Below are 19148 nucleotides of genomic sequence, written 5' to 3' on the forward strand. Positions count from 1 at the left end.
AATTATTCAGTATAACAACAGATCATTCAAATTTAAGTCAAATGCAAATTGAAATAGGTCTGCTATTTTATTACCTGATAATGTGCTAGTCTCTGGGACTCTGAAATCAGCACAGCATTACACACTTTGCAGTGAGTATCTGTGAAGAGCTCACTATTTCCCTCGATGATCTTTTGTACTGCGAAAGAAAATCAAAAGAACTAAACTGAAAGAGCACAGTGCTAATTTGCCATATTTATTGTCTTCCTTGTACATTCATTGTTTCATTAAAGTATATACACCATTTAAAAAAAAAAGTAACTTTCATCTTCTCTCAAGAAATGTGCATACTACAATTCCAGCCAAAAAACTGTTTCCTAAAAGTTCACTGTGACCTCCTTGCTTTTGTTCTCTATGAAGGTGATTGGCAAAAGTGTAGTATCTCATATGCTCATAAACATCTTTCTCAAAATGCCCAGATCCTCTCCAAGAACAGTGCACCTATTTCCCTGGAAGTCTCTATTCTTCTACCCATTTTAGAATTATGCCCTCTAAAGTCTATACTATTCTTTCTTCACCTTGCTAAATGCAGGCATCATTCTCATCATTAAATTTCAACTGACATTTATTTGCTCATTACATTTACCTGCCTAGGTTTGGTTGAGTAGTATCATGGAGTCAGAAGCATACAGCATGGAAAGAGGCCCAACTCACTCATATTATTATTGTACCTGCCTCAATTACTTCCTCTGGTAGCACGTTCCATGTACCCACCACCTTCTGTATGATAAAGTTGTCCCTCGGATTCCAATTACATATTTCCCCTCTCACCTTAAATCCATGTCCTCTACTTCTTGATACCCCTCCCCTGGGGCAAGATTATGTATTCACCCTATCTATTCCCCTCATGATTTTATACATCTCTGTAACATCACCCATGGAACTTTCTCCATCATAAAAGTTAACCTGTCTGATCTGTATTTCCGAGATTTACATCTAGGAAATCTTTTTTATATTAAAGAACATAAAAAATATAATTCTCCAGTCCTTGGGTATCACTCCTTAATTTTCAGATGTTTCAAAGATTATGGCTAGGGCCTCTGCAATTTTCTTTTATACTTCTTTCAATAATCCAGGATTCATCCGAAACGGATCACATGGGTTATCATGACATGACATAGATGCCAGTTGGCAAGATATGACAAGAATATAATGCATCGGGAGGACATAAAAGTTAACGGAATGGCAAAGAGAATGGCAAGCATAAAGTGGAAGAATAGCAAGAACATTGCTGCGAAGAATAACAAAACATTATATTATTTGAATGGTGCAAGATTATTCAATGGTGGTGTTCATAAACGTTGGTATTTTTGTGTGTAAAAAATGAACTCGCAAAATGAAATGAAGTACAAACGCGGGGAATTTTGCTACATATGTACAGGACTATGTTGAGACCACATCTGGAATAGTTTATGTAGTTTTAGTCTATTTATTTAAGAAGAAATACAGAAGAAATATGTCTTCTCTGGAGACCGAGAACAGAAGTTTCATTAGATTCATCTAGAAATAAAATGAGGACAAATTATGCAGATTAGGCCTTTACAATCTGGAATTTAGAAAATGAGAAATGCTTCAATTGAAATATACAAGTCCTGAGGAGGTAAATTTTGAAAGGATGTTTCAACTGTTGGAAAAATCTAGCTGTTGGAAAAATCTAGAACTAAGCTAAATGGCCTCAGGCTGGAACGGTTACCCATTTAAGACTGACATGGGGTAGAATTTTGTCTCTCAAAGACTGAATCTTTTTAATATCCAACCAGAGATTTATGGAGGCTATTGTCAAGAATATTTAACGCTGAGATAGATTTTGAGATCTTCAACTAATCAAAAGTTATGGGGATCAGGCAGCAAAGTGAAGGTTGAATTTAAAATTAGATCAACCAAGACCTTATAGAACTGCAGGGAAGATTTGAGGGACAGATCACTCCTCCCCCTATTTCTTGTGTTCTTATATCAAGAACACATGCAAAAGTAACAGCAAAAGTAACAAGTGCAACAGCAGGAAAATGCCAGAATCATTTAAGTTCTGTTCTACCCTTTGACCTTAATACAACCAAATTTAATTTTTTTAAATAAAGAGCAAAATACAAACTTGACCTAGTCCTTGATATGGAGCAATAGCTTTGTGAATTAAACTACAGGTGCTAGAATCTGAAACAAATGCAAAAAATCCTGAAAAGATTTAGTCAGTCAAGCAGCATCTGTGGAAAGAGAAACCAGTCAGCGTTTTGGGTCAGCAACCCTTCCTCAGCACATTTCATTTTGCGAGTGCTCCGGAACCCAACTGCTATATTTTTTTAGAAATGGCTTGTTTTCAGCAAAACCTAGATCTACACCTGTTGAAGTAACACTGACACAACGGGCATAGGTTAATGTGAAATAGTGCAGCCAATCTTCTGTGCCACTCACTCATGGCTGCTGCATGAATCACAGGAGGCTCACTGATGCTGCATGACTGCACCTTGTGCAAGATAAGGATAAAGACGATCAAAATGATATTCCATAAAATGTGCAGATATTAGAAATGAACTAAAAAAGTGGAGAACTGATATTTTATTAAAGGTAGATACAAAATGTTGGAGTAACTCAACGGGTCAGGCAGCATCTCGGGAGAGAAGGAATGGGTGACGTTTCGGGTCGAGGCCCTTCTTCAGACTGGGTCTGAAGAATCATATTCTTGCAATCTGCAATCTGCAATTCCAAACTTGGGATTGCAGATCTGCAATCCCAAACTTAACATAAATATAAAAACACCTGACGCAGGAGTTGGTCTTGAAAAACTAACCAGATTGACAAAAATATTCAGGCAGAACTACTTTCAAGGTGACATTAACCTTCTCAAAGCTACAAGAAGAAAAAGCAAGAAGTTAGTTGGAGAAACAGTTTCAGCTATGGAGCTCAGAAGCATGGATGAAGAAGGCTAAGGAAATTTATGCCCAAAGGCAAAAAAGTTTGAGAGATCCAACACACAACATATCATAAATGGAGACACAGACACAACAGCAATTATGTACTGTGGGTTCTTGGAGACCGTCCAGAGGTCCCTGACTGTGGTAACACAAGTAGATAGCGGTGTGCTTGCCTTCATCAGTCAGGGCGCTGAGTAAGTCAGGAAGTCATGTCGCAGCTTTATAGGACTTTGGTTAGGCCGCATTTGGAGTATTGGGTGCAGTTCTGATCACCCATTGCAGGATGTGGAGGCTTTAGCAAGGGTGCACTAAATTGATGCCTGGGGCAGCACAGAGGCACAGCTGGCAGTGCTGCTGCCTTACAGGGCCCGAGACGCAGGTTCAATCTGACCTTGGATTGTTTACCTGGAGCTTGCATGTTCTCCCTTTGACCGCATGGGTTTCTTCCTGCTGCTCTGGTTTCCTCCCACATCCAAAAGCCAAACACATTTCTAGATTAGTTGGCCTCTATGATTTAACCCCAGTGTGAATGGAGTGAATGTGATAGTGGGATAAGTAGTATGAACTGGTCGGTGTGGACTCGGTAGGCCAAAGGACCCATTTCCATGCTGTATCTTTCAAACAATTAATTAGAAGGCATTAGCTATAAAGAGGTTGAACAAACATAAATTGTTTTCTCTGGCGAATGGTATCCTTTACTGCTGATTGTTCGCAATAACCAAGTGTAATTTATGGCATTTCAGAGACCTAATAATAAAATGTAGGCTGAGCAAGAACTGCATTGACAGAGGTGCCTTTTTTCAGCTGAAACATTAAAGCAAAGCCTTACCTGCCCTAAGCTACAAATCTCCACAGTCTCAACACAACACTACTGGTGGTGGCAGCAGGCGCAGCCAAAGAAGCTAAGTGGGTGAGGAAGGGGGTGGCGCCGGTAGGCACGGCCGAGGAAGGGGCCAGCGTCGGCATTTCGGCCTGGTAGTGAGGTTCTGTAGGTCTCACTATAACAGAAATTCATTTTCAAGAGGTCCGTGAAAACAAGGGTTTACAGTATATAAAACAATGAAAGGCATCGATATAGTTGAGTCATGGTGTATCGATACGGATCATTTGCCAGCAGAGATTAGTTTAATGGCAATGTATTCCAAGCATGTGAGTGAGGTAAAAAGAAAAGAGGAAAAGAGCCGAGTGCTTGCTAGGAACATTTTTGAAAATTTACACACAAAATTACCAGTTTCAAGCCTCTTTTAGTGTATTTCAAGGTAAAAACAGACATTACAAAATAATGTGAATATGCCACTGTATACTAATAACATTTTGAAGTATATTCACACATTAATTCATTATCAGCCCAAAAAGGTAGTAATTGGTAGTATTTTCTGCAGTGTTTTATATTTTAACCCTGTTTTAATTAATTTATAATCTTGCACTCAAATTTAATATTTACTCATTACAGTTCCACCACTGATTTTCTGGCTCTCTTGGTTCCAGAGCTTTGCTGGTTTATCCAGCAGGCCAAGAAAGTCGGCTCTGGGGATAAATGTGCTGGCTCCAGCAGGTTGCAAATTCAACCCACCGATCGACCATGGAAGTTCCGATCAGGCCTCGATGAGGCCCAGCAAAGGTGTCACATTTTCGTGGAGACTTCAGGGCGCGGGGGATTTCTCGCGGAACCCCTAGCGACCTCTAGCGGAACCCTAGTGTTCAATACAAGTCTATATATTCAATACAAGTTTATTTATTTTTCTTTCTTTTTTTCGATCCGATTTCTCCGTTTAATGGGCAAAGTGAAAAACGTGGAAATCATGCCAAAAAGCACAGAAAAAGAATTTTAAAAATGCCGGAATTCCCCGTAAACGCAGAAAATTCACCCGCCTGGTATTCAGTACAGACATTGTGGGCCAAGGGCCTGTCACTGTGCTGTACTGTTTCATGTTCCAAGAGGCTATGTTCTGAATATAGTGACAAAGGCTATAGTGACAAATGGAGACAAAATTGTGTTAGATAATAAAGAGGAGGCATATGGGTAGAAGAGGGAGATGGGGTGATAATGGGAAATAGGGGATCAGGAATAGGGAGGAATTAGATGAACAGGAGAAGAAAGGAACAGGATGGCTGGGGTAGGAAAGAACTGCAGATGCTGGTTTAAATCGAAGGTAGACTCAAAATGCTGGAGTAACACAGCGGGACAGGCAGCATCTCTGGAGAGAAGGAATGGGTGACGTGTCGGGTTGAGACCCTTTTTCAGACTGATTCAGGATGACTGGGGTAGTGGGAGAACTATATGGGATGGTAGTGGCTTTTACCACTTGCTGCTGGAATTTATTGGTCAACTTTTGAAACACATAGAAACATAGAAAATAGGTGCAGGAGTTGGCCATTCGGCCCTTCGAGCCTGCACCGCCATTCAATATGATCATGGCTGATCATCCAACTCATTATCCTGTACCTGCCTTCTCTCCATACCCCCTGATCCCTTTAGCCACAAGGGCCACATCTAACTCCCTCTTAAATATAGCCAATGAATTGGCCTCAACTACCTTCTGTGGCAGAGAATTCCACAGATTCACCACTCTCTGTGTGAAAAAAAACGTTCTCATCTCGGTCCTAAAAGACTTCCCCCTTATCCTTAAACTGTGACCCCTTGTTCTGGACTTCCCCAACATCGGGAACAATCTTCCTGCATCTAACCTGTCCAACCACTTAAGAATTCTGTAAGTTTCTATGATCCCCCCTCAATCTTCTAAATTCCAGCGAGTACAAGCCGAGTCTATCCAGTCTTTCTTCATATGAAAGTCCTGCCATCCCAGGAATCAATCTGGTGAACCTTCTCTGTACTCCCTCTATGGCAAGAATGTCTTTCCTCAGATTAGGAGACCAAAACTGTACGCAATACTCCAGGTGTGGTCTCACCAATGCCCTGTACAACTGCAGCAGAACCTCCCTGCTCCTATACTCAAATCCCCTCGCTATGAATGCCAACATACCATTCGCTTTCTTCACTGCCTGCTGCACCTGCATGCCTACTTTCAATGACTGGTGTACCACGACACCCAGGTCTCGTTGCATCTCCCCTTTTCCTAATCGGCCACCATTCAAATAATAGTCTGCTTTCCTGTTCTTGCCACCAAAGTGGATAACCTCACATTTATCCACATTATACTGCATCTGCCATGCATTTGCCCACTCACCTAACCTATCCAAGTCACCTTGCAGCCTCCTAGCATCCTCCTCACAGCTAACACTGCCCTCCAGCTTCGTATCATCCGCAAACTTGGAGATGTTGCATGGCAATATGCAATTAAAATTTCCACATTTTATTCTTTGTTGCTGAAAAGTATATGAACCAATCCACACTTCAGAATTACATAAACGGATCAACCAGGAATGGAACCAGTTGTAAACCCAGATGTGCTGATTGGTGAATTAGGTACTATAAATTTTCCATTGCTATAAGTAAGTAGCAAAAGAGATGTGAGAGAGAATAAGTTGCTGGCTTCAAGAGTAAAGGGAAGAGAATCAGAAATGGTGGGTGGCCTTGCTCTGCAGGGAGCGTGCATGGCTCCAGCGGTCTCCTGTGTCTTAATGAGTACATCAGTGAGAACATAGACCCGTACAGCAAAGACAGGCTCTTCAGCCCACAATGTCTGTGCCAAGACCATCACTTATCTGCCTGCAAATAATCCATTTCCCAACATTCCCAGCATATCCATAAACCTATCCAACAGTCTCTGAAATGCCACTAACAGATCCGCTTCAACCACCACCCTCGGCAGTGCTTTACAGCACTCACTGCCATCTGTGTAAAAAAACTTCCCCACATATCTCCTCTGAACTTTGCCTCTCTCATCCTAAAGTTATGCCCTCTAGTATTTGATTTTTCTCTCCTGGGAAAAAGGTTCTAACTATCTATCCCAACTATGTCACCCTCAACCCCTGGTACTCCAGAACAACCATCCAAGTCTGTCCAACCATTCACTGCAGCTAATACCCCCCAATCCAATCATCATTCTGGTAAACTTCCTTTGCAGTCTTTCCAAAGTCTCCACATAGTTGCTGTAATGGGGTGCCCAAAACTACTCACAATATTCCATAGCGCCCTAACACAAGTCCCATAAATCAGTCAGATTGGCGCTCACCATATAGGCCATATATGAGAAACTGTCACTGAGACAAGATAACAGAAAGTCACTTACATTCATACTATGTTGTCCAGAAAAGAAATTTGGAGCATTTAAAATGCAAAAGAACTTTCAATTCCAAATCCAGGGTATGTACGAGCTTTCAGTTGATATAACTTGGCTATAAGATTCTTTGATTACATTTCTTTTAAAATGAATCTTTCCTTTCAAATGATGCTTCGGCTCATGCAACAATCATATATAGCTGGTTAATGAGAATTAAGAGAAAAAAAATCTCCATGGACTTTGTTCATACCTAACACAAAGGAAGACGACTATGAATGCTGATGGTCAATCTTCTCAATCCCTGTTTATCACAACAAAAGTTCCTCAGGGAAGCATTAAACTAATCTCATCTCCTTTCACAATATTCAGATTTGGGCTGAAAATTGGGAAACAGCATTTGTGACGCACAAATTCTAGCCAACGGTACCTCAACTGGTAAATTTAACCACTTCTCCATGACACTCAAAAGCATTAGCCTTCCACCTCATATGAATGATCACTGATGAGAAACAAAAAAAGACCCATTCTCTGCATTGTGAGACCCCCCCCCCCAAAGTTGTTCCACTATCTGCAAGGCTAAGCATGTTCCACCTTCAGGTCCAATATCTTTCACATAATTGATCAATGTTCATTATGTTATTTCTGTTTAATTCCTTTCTTTCATGACTCTTGCATTAGTATACAGCATCAGGTTAAATGAATGTTTGCATCGTTCAAAGCTTTCTTTTGGTAGAATCCCACCTCCTTTTACTGGAAAGACAATAGGACTTGGGGACACCACCAAATCCAAATTTCATTCTAAACTGCAAATCAACCTAACTTGGAAATATCACAATTCGTTTATCACCAAGGGAAAATCTTGGTGTCACTCTCCACCATATTTCATTAAAGGAGCATCTTTAACACAGAGTGCAGCAGGTCAAGGAGGTGGGTAATCTTCTCAAGTACAATAAGCACTTTGTTACAAATGACATTGGGAAGAAGAGGACGGAGGTTCTGCAACATGAGTTTAGAGAGTTAGGAAGAAGGCTGAAAAGAAGAACCTCTAGGGTGGTTATCTCTGGTTTGCTTCCAGTACCCCGTGCTGGTGAGGGCAGGAACATAGGGGATCTGAATGTGTGGCTAAGGAGCTGGTGCAGGGTGCAGGGATTTAGATTTATAGACCACTGGGATCTCTTCAGGGGTAGAGGTGACCTGTACAAAGGGGACTGGTTGCACCTTAACGGGAGGGGGACCAACATACTGGCAGGCAGGTTTGCTAGTGCTACACCGGTGGGTTTAAACTAAATAGTGGGGGGGGGGGAGAGGAATTGACAAATTGGAAGTATAAGGATGGCGTTAAAGGGAAAGAGAGTGCAGGAAAAGTTACGAAAGACACCCAAATTAATGGGACGGAAAGTTCAAGAAGGGATAAGAGAGTTAGGTAAAATAAGAACCTAAAATAAGAAATAAAGTGGATTAGTTTGAAGCTCAGTTAAAGATTGGTAGGCATGATGATGTGGAAATTACAGAGCCATTGCTGCAAGAGGATCGGAGCTGGGAACTGAATATTCAGGGTTATACGTTCTATTGAAAAGGTGGGCAGAGGGGGTGGGATAGCTCTGTTGGTAAGGAATGAAATTCAGTCCTTTGCGAGGGGTGACATAGAATCAGAAGATGTAGAGTCATTGTGGACAGACCTGAGAAATTGTAAGGGTAAAAAGACCCTAATGGAAGTTATCTCCAGGCCCCCAAACAGTAGCCTGGATATAGGGTGCAAGTTGCATCAGGAGTTAAAATTGGCATGTAACAAAGGTAATGCTACGGTGGTTATGGGAGATTTCAATATGAAGGTAGAGCGGGAAAATCAGGTTGGTACTGGACCCCAAGAAAGGGAGATTGTAGAGTGCCTTCGAGATGGATTCTTAGAGCAGCTTGTACTGGAGCCTACCAGGGAAAAGGCAATTCTGGATTTAGTGTAATGTAATGAACGAGATTTGATAAGGGAATTCAAGGTAAAGGAACCATTAGGAGGTAGTGACCATAACATAAGTTTTAATCTGCAATTTGAGAGGGAGAAGGTAAAATCAGAAGTGTCAGTATTGCAGTTGAACAAAGGGGACTATGGAGGCATGAGAACATAGCAAACATAGCAAAGATGAGCGGGAAACCAGAGGATTGTGAAACTTTTAAAGAACAACAGAAGGTAACTAAAAAGGCAATATGGGGAGAAAACATGAAGTACAAAGGTATGCCAGCCAAAGAATATAAAGGAGGATAGTAAAAGCTTCTTTAGGTATGTGAAGAGGAAAAAAATAGTTAAGACAAATGAGGGTCCCTTGAAGACAGAAACAGATGAATTTATTATGGAGAACAAGGAAATGACAGACGAGTTGAACAGGTATTTTGGTTCTGTCTTCACTAAGGAAGACACAAACAATTCGCAGAAGTATTAGGGAACAGAGGATCAAGGGTGATGAGGAACTGGAGGAAATTCACATTAGTCAGGAAATGGTGTTGGGTAGACTGATGGGATTGAAGGCTGATACATTCCCAGGGCCTAATGGTCTGCATCCTAGAGTACTCAAGGAGGTGGCTCTTGAAATCGTGGTCGCATTGGTGATCATTTTCCAACGTTCTATAGATTCTGGATCAGTTCCTACGGATTGGAGGATAGCTAATGTTATCCCACTTTTTAAGGAGGGAGAGAGAAAACAGAGAATTATAGACCAGTTAGCCTGACATCGGTGGTGGGGAAGATGATGGGGTCAATTATTAATGATGTAATAGCAGCGCATTTGGATAGCAGTAACAGGATCGGTCCAAGTCAGCATGGATTTATGAAGGGGAAATCTTGCTTGACTGATCTTCTGGAATTTTTTGAGGATGTAACAAGTAAATGGATAAGGGAGCGCCAGTGGATGTAATGTATCTGGACTCTCAGAAAGCCTTTGATAAGGTCCCACGCAGGAGATTAGTGGGCAAAATTAGAGCACGTGGTATTGGGGGTAGGGTATTGACAATAGATAGAAAATTGGTTGGCAGACAGGAAACAAAGCTTGGGAATTAACAGGTCCCTTTCAGAATTCAAGGCAGTGACTAATGGGATGCCACAAGGCTCAGTACTGGGACCGCAGCTATTTACAATATATATTAATGATTTAGATGAAGGGATTAAAGTAACATTAGCAAATTTGCAGATGACACAAAGCTGGGGGGGCAGGTTGAACTGTGAAGAGGATGCTGTGAGGATGCAGGGTGACTTGGATAGGTTGGGTGTGTGGGCAGATGCGTGGCAGATGCAGTATAATGTGGATAAATGTGAGGTTATCCACTGTGGTGGCAAGAACAAGGTGGCAGATTATTATCTGAATGTTGAGGTCCTTCTGCAGTTGTACTGGGTCCTGGTGAGACCCACACCTGGGGCATTGTGTGCAGTTTTGGTCTCCTAATTCTTGCTATTGAGGGAGTGCAGCGTAGGCTCATGAGGCTAATTCCTGAGATGGCGGGACTGTCATACAATGAAAGAATGGAAGGACTGGGCTTGTATTCACTGAAATTTAGAAGGATAAGAGGGGATATTAGAGAAACATATACAATTATTAAGTGATTGGACAAGCTAGATGCAGGAAACATGTTCCCAATGTTGGGGGAGTCCAAAACCAGGGCTCAGAGTTTAAGAATAAGGGGTAGGCCATTTAGAACTGAGATGAAGAAAAATCTTTTCACCCAGAGTTGTGAATTTGTGGAATTCTCTGCCTCACACCGATTCACTGGATGCATTCAAAAGAGAGTTAGACAGAGCTCTTAAGGCTAACAGAATCAACGAATATGGGGAGAAGACAGGAATGGGATACTGACTGAATTCCAAAAACTCTCATAACTCCAAGGTCCTATTTAGAACAATTACCTCTGTCATATGTCCCGCCCCCAGTACCAGCTTAGTTGGGTCCCCTGGTAAGTGCGAAGAATTCGCTAAATTTTTCACCAACAAAGTTGAGAACATTAGAATGAACATTTCCCCTCCCACCCGTGACCTAGCTGTCTCACTAGTCTGTTCATCTAAATTGGACTGCTTCCAACCCGTCACTCTATCCTCCCTTGCAAAGCTTGTCTCCGCTATGAAACCTGCAACCTGCCCCCTTGATCCTGCCCCCACTGCCCTTCTGAAGGATGTCATTGCAATAGCCGGTCCCAGCATCCTCTCTATTATCAACAGTTCTCTGGCCACTGGCACTGTTCCAACCAGTTTCAAGCACGCGGTGGTCCAGCCCCTACTGAAAAAACCTAACCTAGACCCCACCTTGCCTAGCTACTACAGACCCATTTCCAAACTGCCATTCCTGTCAAAAGTCCTTGAAAAGGCAATTCTAAACCAATTAGTGCCCTACCTGCACCAATACACCATCCTGGAAAGTTTCCAGTCAGGTTTCAGAGCCCACCACAGCACAGAGTCTGCCTTGTTGAAGGTACACAACGACCTGCTTCTCGCCATCGACACCGGCGACTGTGCAATCCTGCTCCTTCTCGACCTCAGCGCAGCGTTCGATACAGTGGACCACACCATCCTTATTGACCGTCTCCGGTACGCGTTTGGCATTGATGGCACTGCCCTGAGCTGGTTCGCTTCGTACCTCAAAGATAGGAGTTTCGCCATCAACATAGGCAGTTATTCCTCTGCTCCAGCTAGCCTCTCCTGCGGAGTTCCACAAGGCTCCATCCTAGGCCCCATTCTCTTCTCTCTATACATGCTCCCCCTTGGCCAAATCATTCAAAGGCACGGCATTTCATTCCACTGCTATGCCGATGACACTCAGCTTTACCTCCCCCTGAAACCCAACAACCAGTCAAATTTAAACAGCCTCTTACACTGCCTTGAGGACATAAAATGTTGGATGGCACAGAACTTCCTCCAATTAAATGAGAGCAAGTCTGAGGTCATCCTATTGCCCCCCCCCCCCCCCCTCCAACTTCGAACCATAGCTAAAATCAAACCTTTCCTCCAATTCGACGACACAGAAAAAATCATTCACGCTTTCATTTCCTCCCGCCTAGACTACTGCAACTCCCTATACACTGGGATCAGCCAATCTTCCCTGTCCCGCCTGCAACTGGTCCAAAACGCCACAGCGAGACTCCTGACGGGTACCCGTAAAAAGGACATCACCCCGATTCTGGCCTCTCTCCACTGGCTCCCTGTACGGTACAGAATCAACTTCAAGCTCCTCCTATTCACGTATAAAGCCCTAAATGGACATTCCCCCCCCTACATCAAAAATCTTCTAACCCCCCTCTCTAACTCCAGGTCCCTCAGGTCGGCCGACTTGGGGCTACTCACTATCCGGCGGTCTAGGCTTAAGCTCAGGGGTGACCGCGCTTTTGCGGTTGTAGCTCCTAGACTGTGGAACAGCATCCCTCTCCCCTTCAGAACTGCCCCCTCCATCGACTCCTTTAAGTCCAGGCTCAAAACCTATTTCTACTCCCTAGTGTTTGAGGCTCATTGAGGAGGCGCTGTGAACTGTTTGCGTGCTACTGTATGTTTCTTTTTTTTTTCCTTAGTACCTAATCAGATGTACAGCACTTTGGTCAACGTGGGTTGTTTTTAAATGTGCTATACAAATAAAATTGACTTGACTTGACTTGACTTGACTGTGGATGAACAGCCATGATCACATTGAATGGGGGGTGCTGGCTCGAAGGGCCGAATGGCCTAATCCTGCACCTATTTTCTATGTTAAATTAAAAATAGCACAAAAAAACATATTTCCCTCAGAGTATAACTGTAATTCTACATACTCTCCAATGCTCCTATGTATTAGGTTACAAAAGTGCTAAAATAGTAGATCTTAATAAAGTGTCGGATCCAGTTCTCCGATCGAAGATGCAGTTTGGTTTGAGACTTTCTAGATGTTCAGATGTGCAGTATTTTGCTCGAGTTGTAATCGGGCAGCTCTCATAAGTAAAAGCTGCATTTAATTCGGGAAACAGGTGATCATCACCTCTTCACCGAGAGGCTTTACACGGGGCGGGGAGGAGGTATGTGCTGGGACTGGGGGGTGAGGATCAGAGATGGGCTTCCAGCATGGCATGGGATCAGATGCTGTTGCTGCGCTATGTGGTGGATCCTGAGTTTATCGAGCGGCCCCCTGCCAGAGCATTAGCTGCACCAGGCCGCGGCTGCCGATTCCAGCTTCGCTCTGATTCCGATCTCAATGCAGAATGCGCGTCTCTCCCTTCCTTTCCTCCCAACCTCCATATTCCCACAACATCTACAACATTTTTTTTTTCTTGTAGCCTGGAAACTACCCCTGCTCCATGTTCATCTCCGAGTGTGCCTGGGCGGCGCTTACCAGCCCCGTTGCCGGTGGAGTTGTCTCCGGCACCTGCCGGTTTGAAGCTTTCCATCAACTGCGGGATCGGTCTCTCCGCCGCCATTGGTGCTCCGAGTCCGCGACGCAACAGCGGGGAGGGGGGGGCGGGGGGGGGGGCAGACGCGACACTGGCTGAGGAGAGTCTCGCGCGAGCGCAACCGCCCCAGCCCGAGACTGGAGGAACGGTTCCAGAAAGTTCGTGGTTTCCTTGGAAACAGAGCCGCTCGTCACGTGGTTTTGGGGTGGGCGCAGACCAGCCCATCACACAAACCAAAGAAGAGCAAGATTGACCACTCGACTCTAAAAACCGCAGTAGGCCGTGGGTAAATTTCAGCGCCATTTTAGTAAGCAGATTCTGTATGCTAGACTGGGCAGTGTTCACTACTGTGATTTATATATAAAATGTTTGCAAACAATTATTTTTGTTCAACTTGGATAAGTTGATAGTTGACATCTATAACTATTTCTTGAAGAGTTGCTGCTTCGTGATCTTTAAACTTTGGATGCTACTGATTGAATATTTACACTAGAGATCCACTCTGTATCAGGCCAATTGATCATATTTAATGAACTGTTCTTTACTTTTTCTGTTAATTTTAATTTCACCTCCACGAGCTGTATCTTTTTTTGTTTTTAAAAAGTCATAGAAGCAGATATTTGCAAACAATAGAACTCTACTGTATCCACAATATAATTGAAAAGACATTCAAGAAAATTTGAATTGGTGGATTGATTAGTTAAAAAGCCCCTGACAGCCACCAAAATGACCAATGCTGCCTGACGTGGTACAGAAGCATGAATCCAATTCAAATAGACAGTGGTGGAGTAAATCATCGGGTCAGGCAGCATCCCTGGAGAAAAAGGGTGGGTGATGCTTCAGGTTGAGACCCTTCTTCAGACAAGGGGGTGTGAGTTGAAGAGCTGGTATAAGTCAGGACCTGATCTTTTCATTGGTTAGCTAATATGCGAAACAGTGCAACCCTGTATATCTCGCACACAAAATGATGTAAATCTTACCATGAATCACAGAAATAAAAAGTGTTATCCTTGTTATCAAAAATGAAGTTTATTTTTGAATGATGTAAAATTGGAGGGGGTTGGTGCAATATACTGCTAACCCATAAATGTGTCATGAGATATTCACATTTGAAAAATCCATAAATCACAAAAAAAACAAGAAGGTGCCTATGTTATTTGACCAACTTATTCGTTGAATTTAAATATGAAATTTTTACAGGTTGTAGGGTAGTGGGTAAGAATCGTGTTAATGCATGCAACTCATTTTTCACAAAAGTGAGGGTTATATTGCACTGACCTCAATTATATGTTAAATTATAAACTAAACTATGGTAGCAATGTACATTATTCATGTCTGAAGCTAGCACTTCTGTATCAGTGTAGGTGTGTATGCATTACATTTTATTACACTAATATATAATGAAAAGAATGAAAAAATATCTTGACATGTGTTCATACGTATTTTGTTCACAATATTAGGATTTCTGGAAATAAGTTTGATGTCACTGATTGCGAATATGTATGGGTAGGCCCTAATGAAATGTATGTGAGAGACCAATGATCATGATAGGGAGAACCATGTGGTGAGAAATGTGTGCATGACTGATTATATATAATAGGGAGATTGAAAGAAAACGGTTGCGAAACAAATAATTAGAGGAAATCACAAGAAAGAAATTATATATATAAATAAATATATATATATATATATATGTGTGTGTGCGTATATACACACACACACATATATATATATATATGTGTGTGTGTGTGTGTGTATATACGCACACACACATATATATATATATCTAGCTTCTTGTGATTTCCTCTAATTATTTGTTTAGCAACCGTTTTCTTTCAATCTCTCTACAAGGTCAAATTGTCTTTATGGTTTATGTACATCATGTGAAAAATAAGATGAAGAGAGAAATAGAGCGTTGCTTTAAATCAAAGTTGCTTCTGATCCATGAGAAGGAACTTTGAGATCTATTTATCTCTATCTTGCCTCTCACGCGCAAACACATACACACACACACACATTCATATATATATATAAATTTAACTTATTATATATATGTGTGTATATAAATTTAACTTATATATATGTGTGTATGTGTATATATATATATATATATATATACACACATATATATAATAAGTTACATTTGTGCAGAGTGTGTGTTTGAGCAATACAAGGGAAACTTCACAAAAGAGGGCGCTGGGGAGGAAGGATGGGAGGGAAATGGGCAGAAACATTAAGAAATAATAAAATCAGAGAAATTAAGCAGGGGGAAAATATTTAAAAATAAAAATAATTTAAAAATGTGAGTTGATAGATGAGATATTTTCTGCATTTTAACGGTATCATCACGCATACTGTTCCCCCACAACACTGATTACACTGCGAGAGGCATAGCGAACGGCGGGTTTTGCCTACTAAAATCGCAGACGTTCCACTCCTTTGCGTACTACACTTCAGTATACGCGATTTCGACGGAGTGGTCCATCTTGCTCCACTACTATCTTTGACACAAACCAACCATCCTCGCTTCCATTGACTCCATCTACACCTCACGCTAAAGAGAACTACTAAATGCTGTAGTAACTCAGCAGGACAGGTAGCATCTCTGGATAGATGGAATATGATAGAATTTTATCCCAGGAGGGAAATTGATCTGCCAACAGTCATAAAAAACAAAAACCAGAATGGGTAACGTTTTGGGTCGGGACCCTTCTTAAGACTGAGAAAGGTCTTGACCCAAAACGTCACTCATTCCTTCTCTCCAGAGATGCTACCTGACACAATTCAGTTACCCAAGCATTTTGTGTCTTACCTTCGGTTTAAACCAGCATCTGCAGTTGAAGAGAGACACTAAATGTTGGAGTAACTCAGCAGGGCAGGCAGCATCTCTGGATAGAAGGAATGGGTGACATTTTGGGTCGAGACCCTTCTTCAGACTGAGAAGGGTCTAGACCCGAAATGTCACCCATTCCTTCTATCCAGATACGCTGCCTGACACGGCATTTTGGAGCAACAAAATGACTCCAGCATTTTTGGCTATATTCGGTTTAATCTGCAGTTGAAGAGAGCCCTTTTCAGACTGAGAAAGGTCTCGACCCGAAACGTCACCCATTCCTTCTATCCAGAGATGTCTGACAGAATTGAGTTACTCCAGCATTTTGTGACTATCTTCAGTTTAAACCAGCATCTGCAGTTAGTTCCTACACACCTCCGTTCCATTGACTCAATTTATACCTCACGCTGCCCCGGCAAAGCCAACAGTATAATCAAGGACGAGTCACACCTTGGCCAATGATTCTTCTTCCTTCTCCCATCGGGTGATAGGTGTGAAAAAGTACACCTCCAGATTCAGGGACAGTTTCTTCCCAGCTGTTATCAGACAACGTTTGAACCATCCTTCTTGATGTAGAAGGGGACCTCAGAATTAAGTAGTGAGAGGTTAAAATGTCTTTGGATACCCCTCCCAGCTGATCCTCATAGGTCCTGAGGATGCAGCCACTGTTTCCACCTGGGCCAGTAGCTTTCAAAAGATTAACTCTCAGGAAGACCAATCTTGCATCTGCCACAGGTCAGACATGTTCATTGGATTAATGTGGAACAGGTGGGTTATCTTGATGAAAGATTTATTCAATGGAGTTTAGAAAAGTGGGAGGTGAAATACATAAGATCCTGAGGTGTTTTGGCAGTGGAGACATTTAAAGGCTGCTTCCTCTTATTAGACCTGCAGTGGTATCAACTGCAATGGTGCTGTGTAAAAAAAAAAGTGCTAATGCCACTGTGTATAGAACTAACCACACTGAATGTATAAAACAAGCAACACTAAAAATGTAAAGAGCTTTGTCTTTTTTAATAAAGTTTATTTTTGAAATAAATATAAAATGGTCGGTCACTGCTTAAAAATATTGCCATTTAAAACAAATATTTTGAGTTTTTTATTTTCTCCTCAGAATTATACGTCTCCTCAAAGAAGTGGTGGGAGCAGCATCTTTTAATATCTTTAAGCAGTGGTAATAGACACTTACTAATCAAGTAATGGAGTGAAACATTACTGGGATAGATGGAAATGTGAAATTAAGGTTACATTCACCTCAGCCATGACTTGATTGAGGAGTGGAGCAGACTCGAGGAGCTACTGCTGTTTCGAGAAAATTGCTCCTGAGATATATATACACCTAATTTTTACCTGTGCAATTAAAGACATGTAACTCTACCTTTTCCAAGCTAAGCTGATTAAATTACTAAGTCTAGAACTTGTAGTTATTTTAAATATCTTCATGGCTTTCCTGTTCCCTGCACTGGTGGAATTCAAGCTACTGCTTGATTGTGTCTTGCTTGGTGGCACCCTCACATGTGATTCATAAAGTTCCAGGTTCAACTTTCAGTTCAGGACCGACAAATATCTAAGCTCGTGAACCAATCATTACTGAGGAAATTCTGCACTCTACGAGGTTAGTTGAGGAAGCTCTCACAAATAGCAATATAATAATGATCAATTTTTTGTAGTCAAGCCAGAAAATTGAATTTTCCTCCCCATGTATAGTAATACTTGGCTTGGGTATTACTTCAGTCCCTGTAAAGGTTTGAATGATCACCTGATTATCAAGTTCATTATTCACATATTATTTGTTAACTGGGCTCTCTCAGTTACCTATTGCTATTTTGTGGTGGTGGCTATTTTATAATGAACTAGACCAAGTGGACCCGTTGGGCCCATAACTCATTGGGTTGCCATTGTGATGTTGGGAAAAATCGCACTTTTTTCTTTAAAATAAATGCCTTTAAAAATTAAAAAAATCTCAATGAAAATCGCGATGACCAGGGTGAGACAAGTCTCTGATTACGTTGGCTGCTTTTCCGAGGTTGCGTGAAGTGCACATGGAGTCAGAGGCGGATAGCCTGGTTTGCGTGACGGACTGGGCTATATCCCCACCTCACTGCAATTTCTTACAGACTTGGATAGTTCCCAAACCAGTAAAACCTTTTAATGACATTGCTAACAGTAAATAGTGTAATACCAAGTAACTGCAGATGCTGATTTACCAAAGAAAGATTTTTTTAAAATGCTGAAGTAACCCAGTGAGTCAAGCATCTCGAGAACATGGATAGGTGACTTTTCAGATCAACACCCTCATGCAGTAAATAGTGTAGATAGAAACAGAAAATTGAGAAACGGCATTAACAAATTGGGAGTGATGAAAACGATGACAATGGAGTTCAGCATTGAATGTGTAGTCATCCATTTTGGATTCTAATTAAACACCACAGATTTTTTTTTTCAAGAAGACAAGAACTATGGACGAGCAAGAATCTAACTGAAGAACCCTTTGTGTAAAGGCAAAATATATAAAAAGGTCAAATGGATTTTTGCCATAACATCAAGGATACAACTCTAAAGTTAATGCCTGCACTCTCTTCTAGATTATTCTGTTCAGTGCCGGTAAATAAACCAGGAAGGAAATATAACCTTGGAGTGGCATAAAATGCTGATTAGCAACGATGATTTGGGACTATAGTGAGTAGTTGTGTCGGCTAGGCCTGTATTCCTGAAAATTTACATATTATCTATATTCAGCATTAAAACTGATTGAAGAACTAACAAAGAGAAGCTATCTGCTCTGTCATGGAAGAG

General features: G+C 41.7%; 1 protein-coding gene across 1 annotated transcript in view; it reads right to left on the bottom strand.

Moving 5' to 3' along the window:
- Positions 1–13579, bottom strand: part of LOC144600164 (zinc finger matrin-type protein 4-like) — a 38866-nt gene extending 25287 nt beyond the window's left edge. The window contains exons 1-2 of the mRNA XM_078411639.1: positions 13462–13579; positions 75–178 (exon numbers count right to left, since the gene is read on the bottom strand). Of these exons, the coding sequence (XP_078267765.1) occupies positions 75–178; positions 13462–13546 (189 nt within the window). The 5' untranslated portion in view covers positions 13547–13579. The remainder of the gene's footprint in view (positions 1–74; positions 179–13461) is intronic.
- Positions 13580–19148: the final 5569 nt, after the last annotated feature.

Source organism: Rhinoraja longicauda, chromosome 14, assembly GCF_053455715.1.
Source record: "Rhinoraja longicauda isolate Sanriku21f chromosome 14, sRhiLon1.1, whole genome shotgun sequence".
Classification (NCBI taxonomy): Eukaryota; Metazoa; Chordata; class Chondrichthyes; order Rajiformes; family Arhynchobatidae; genus Rhinoraja; species Rhinoraja longicauda.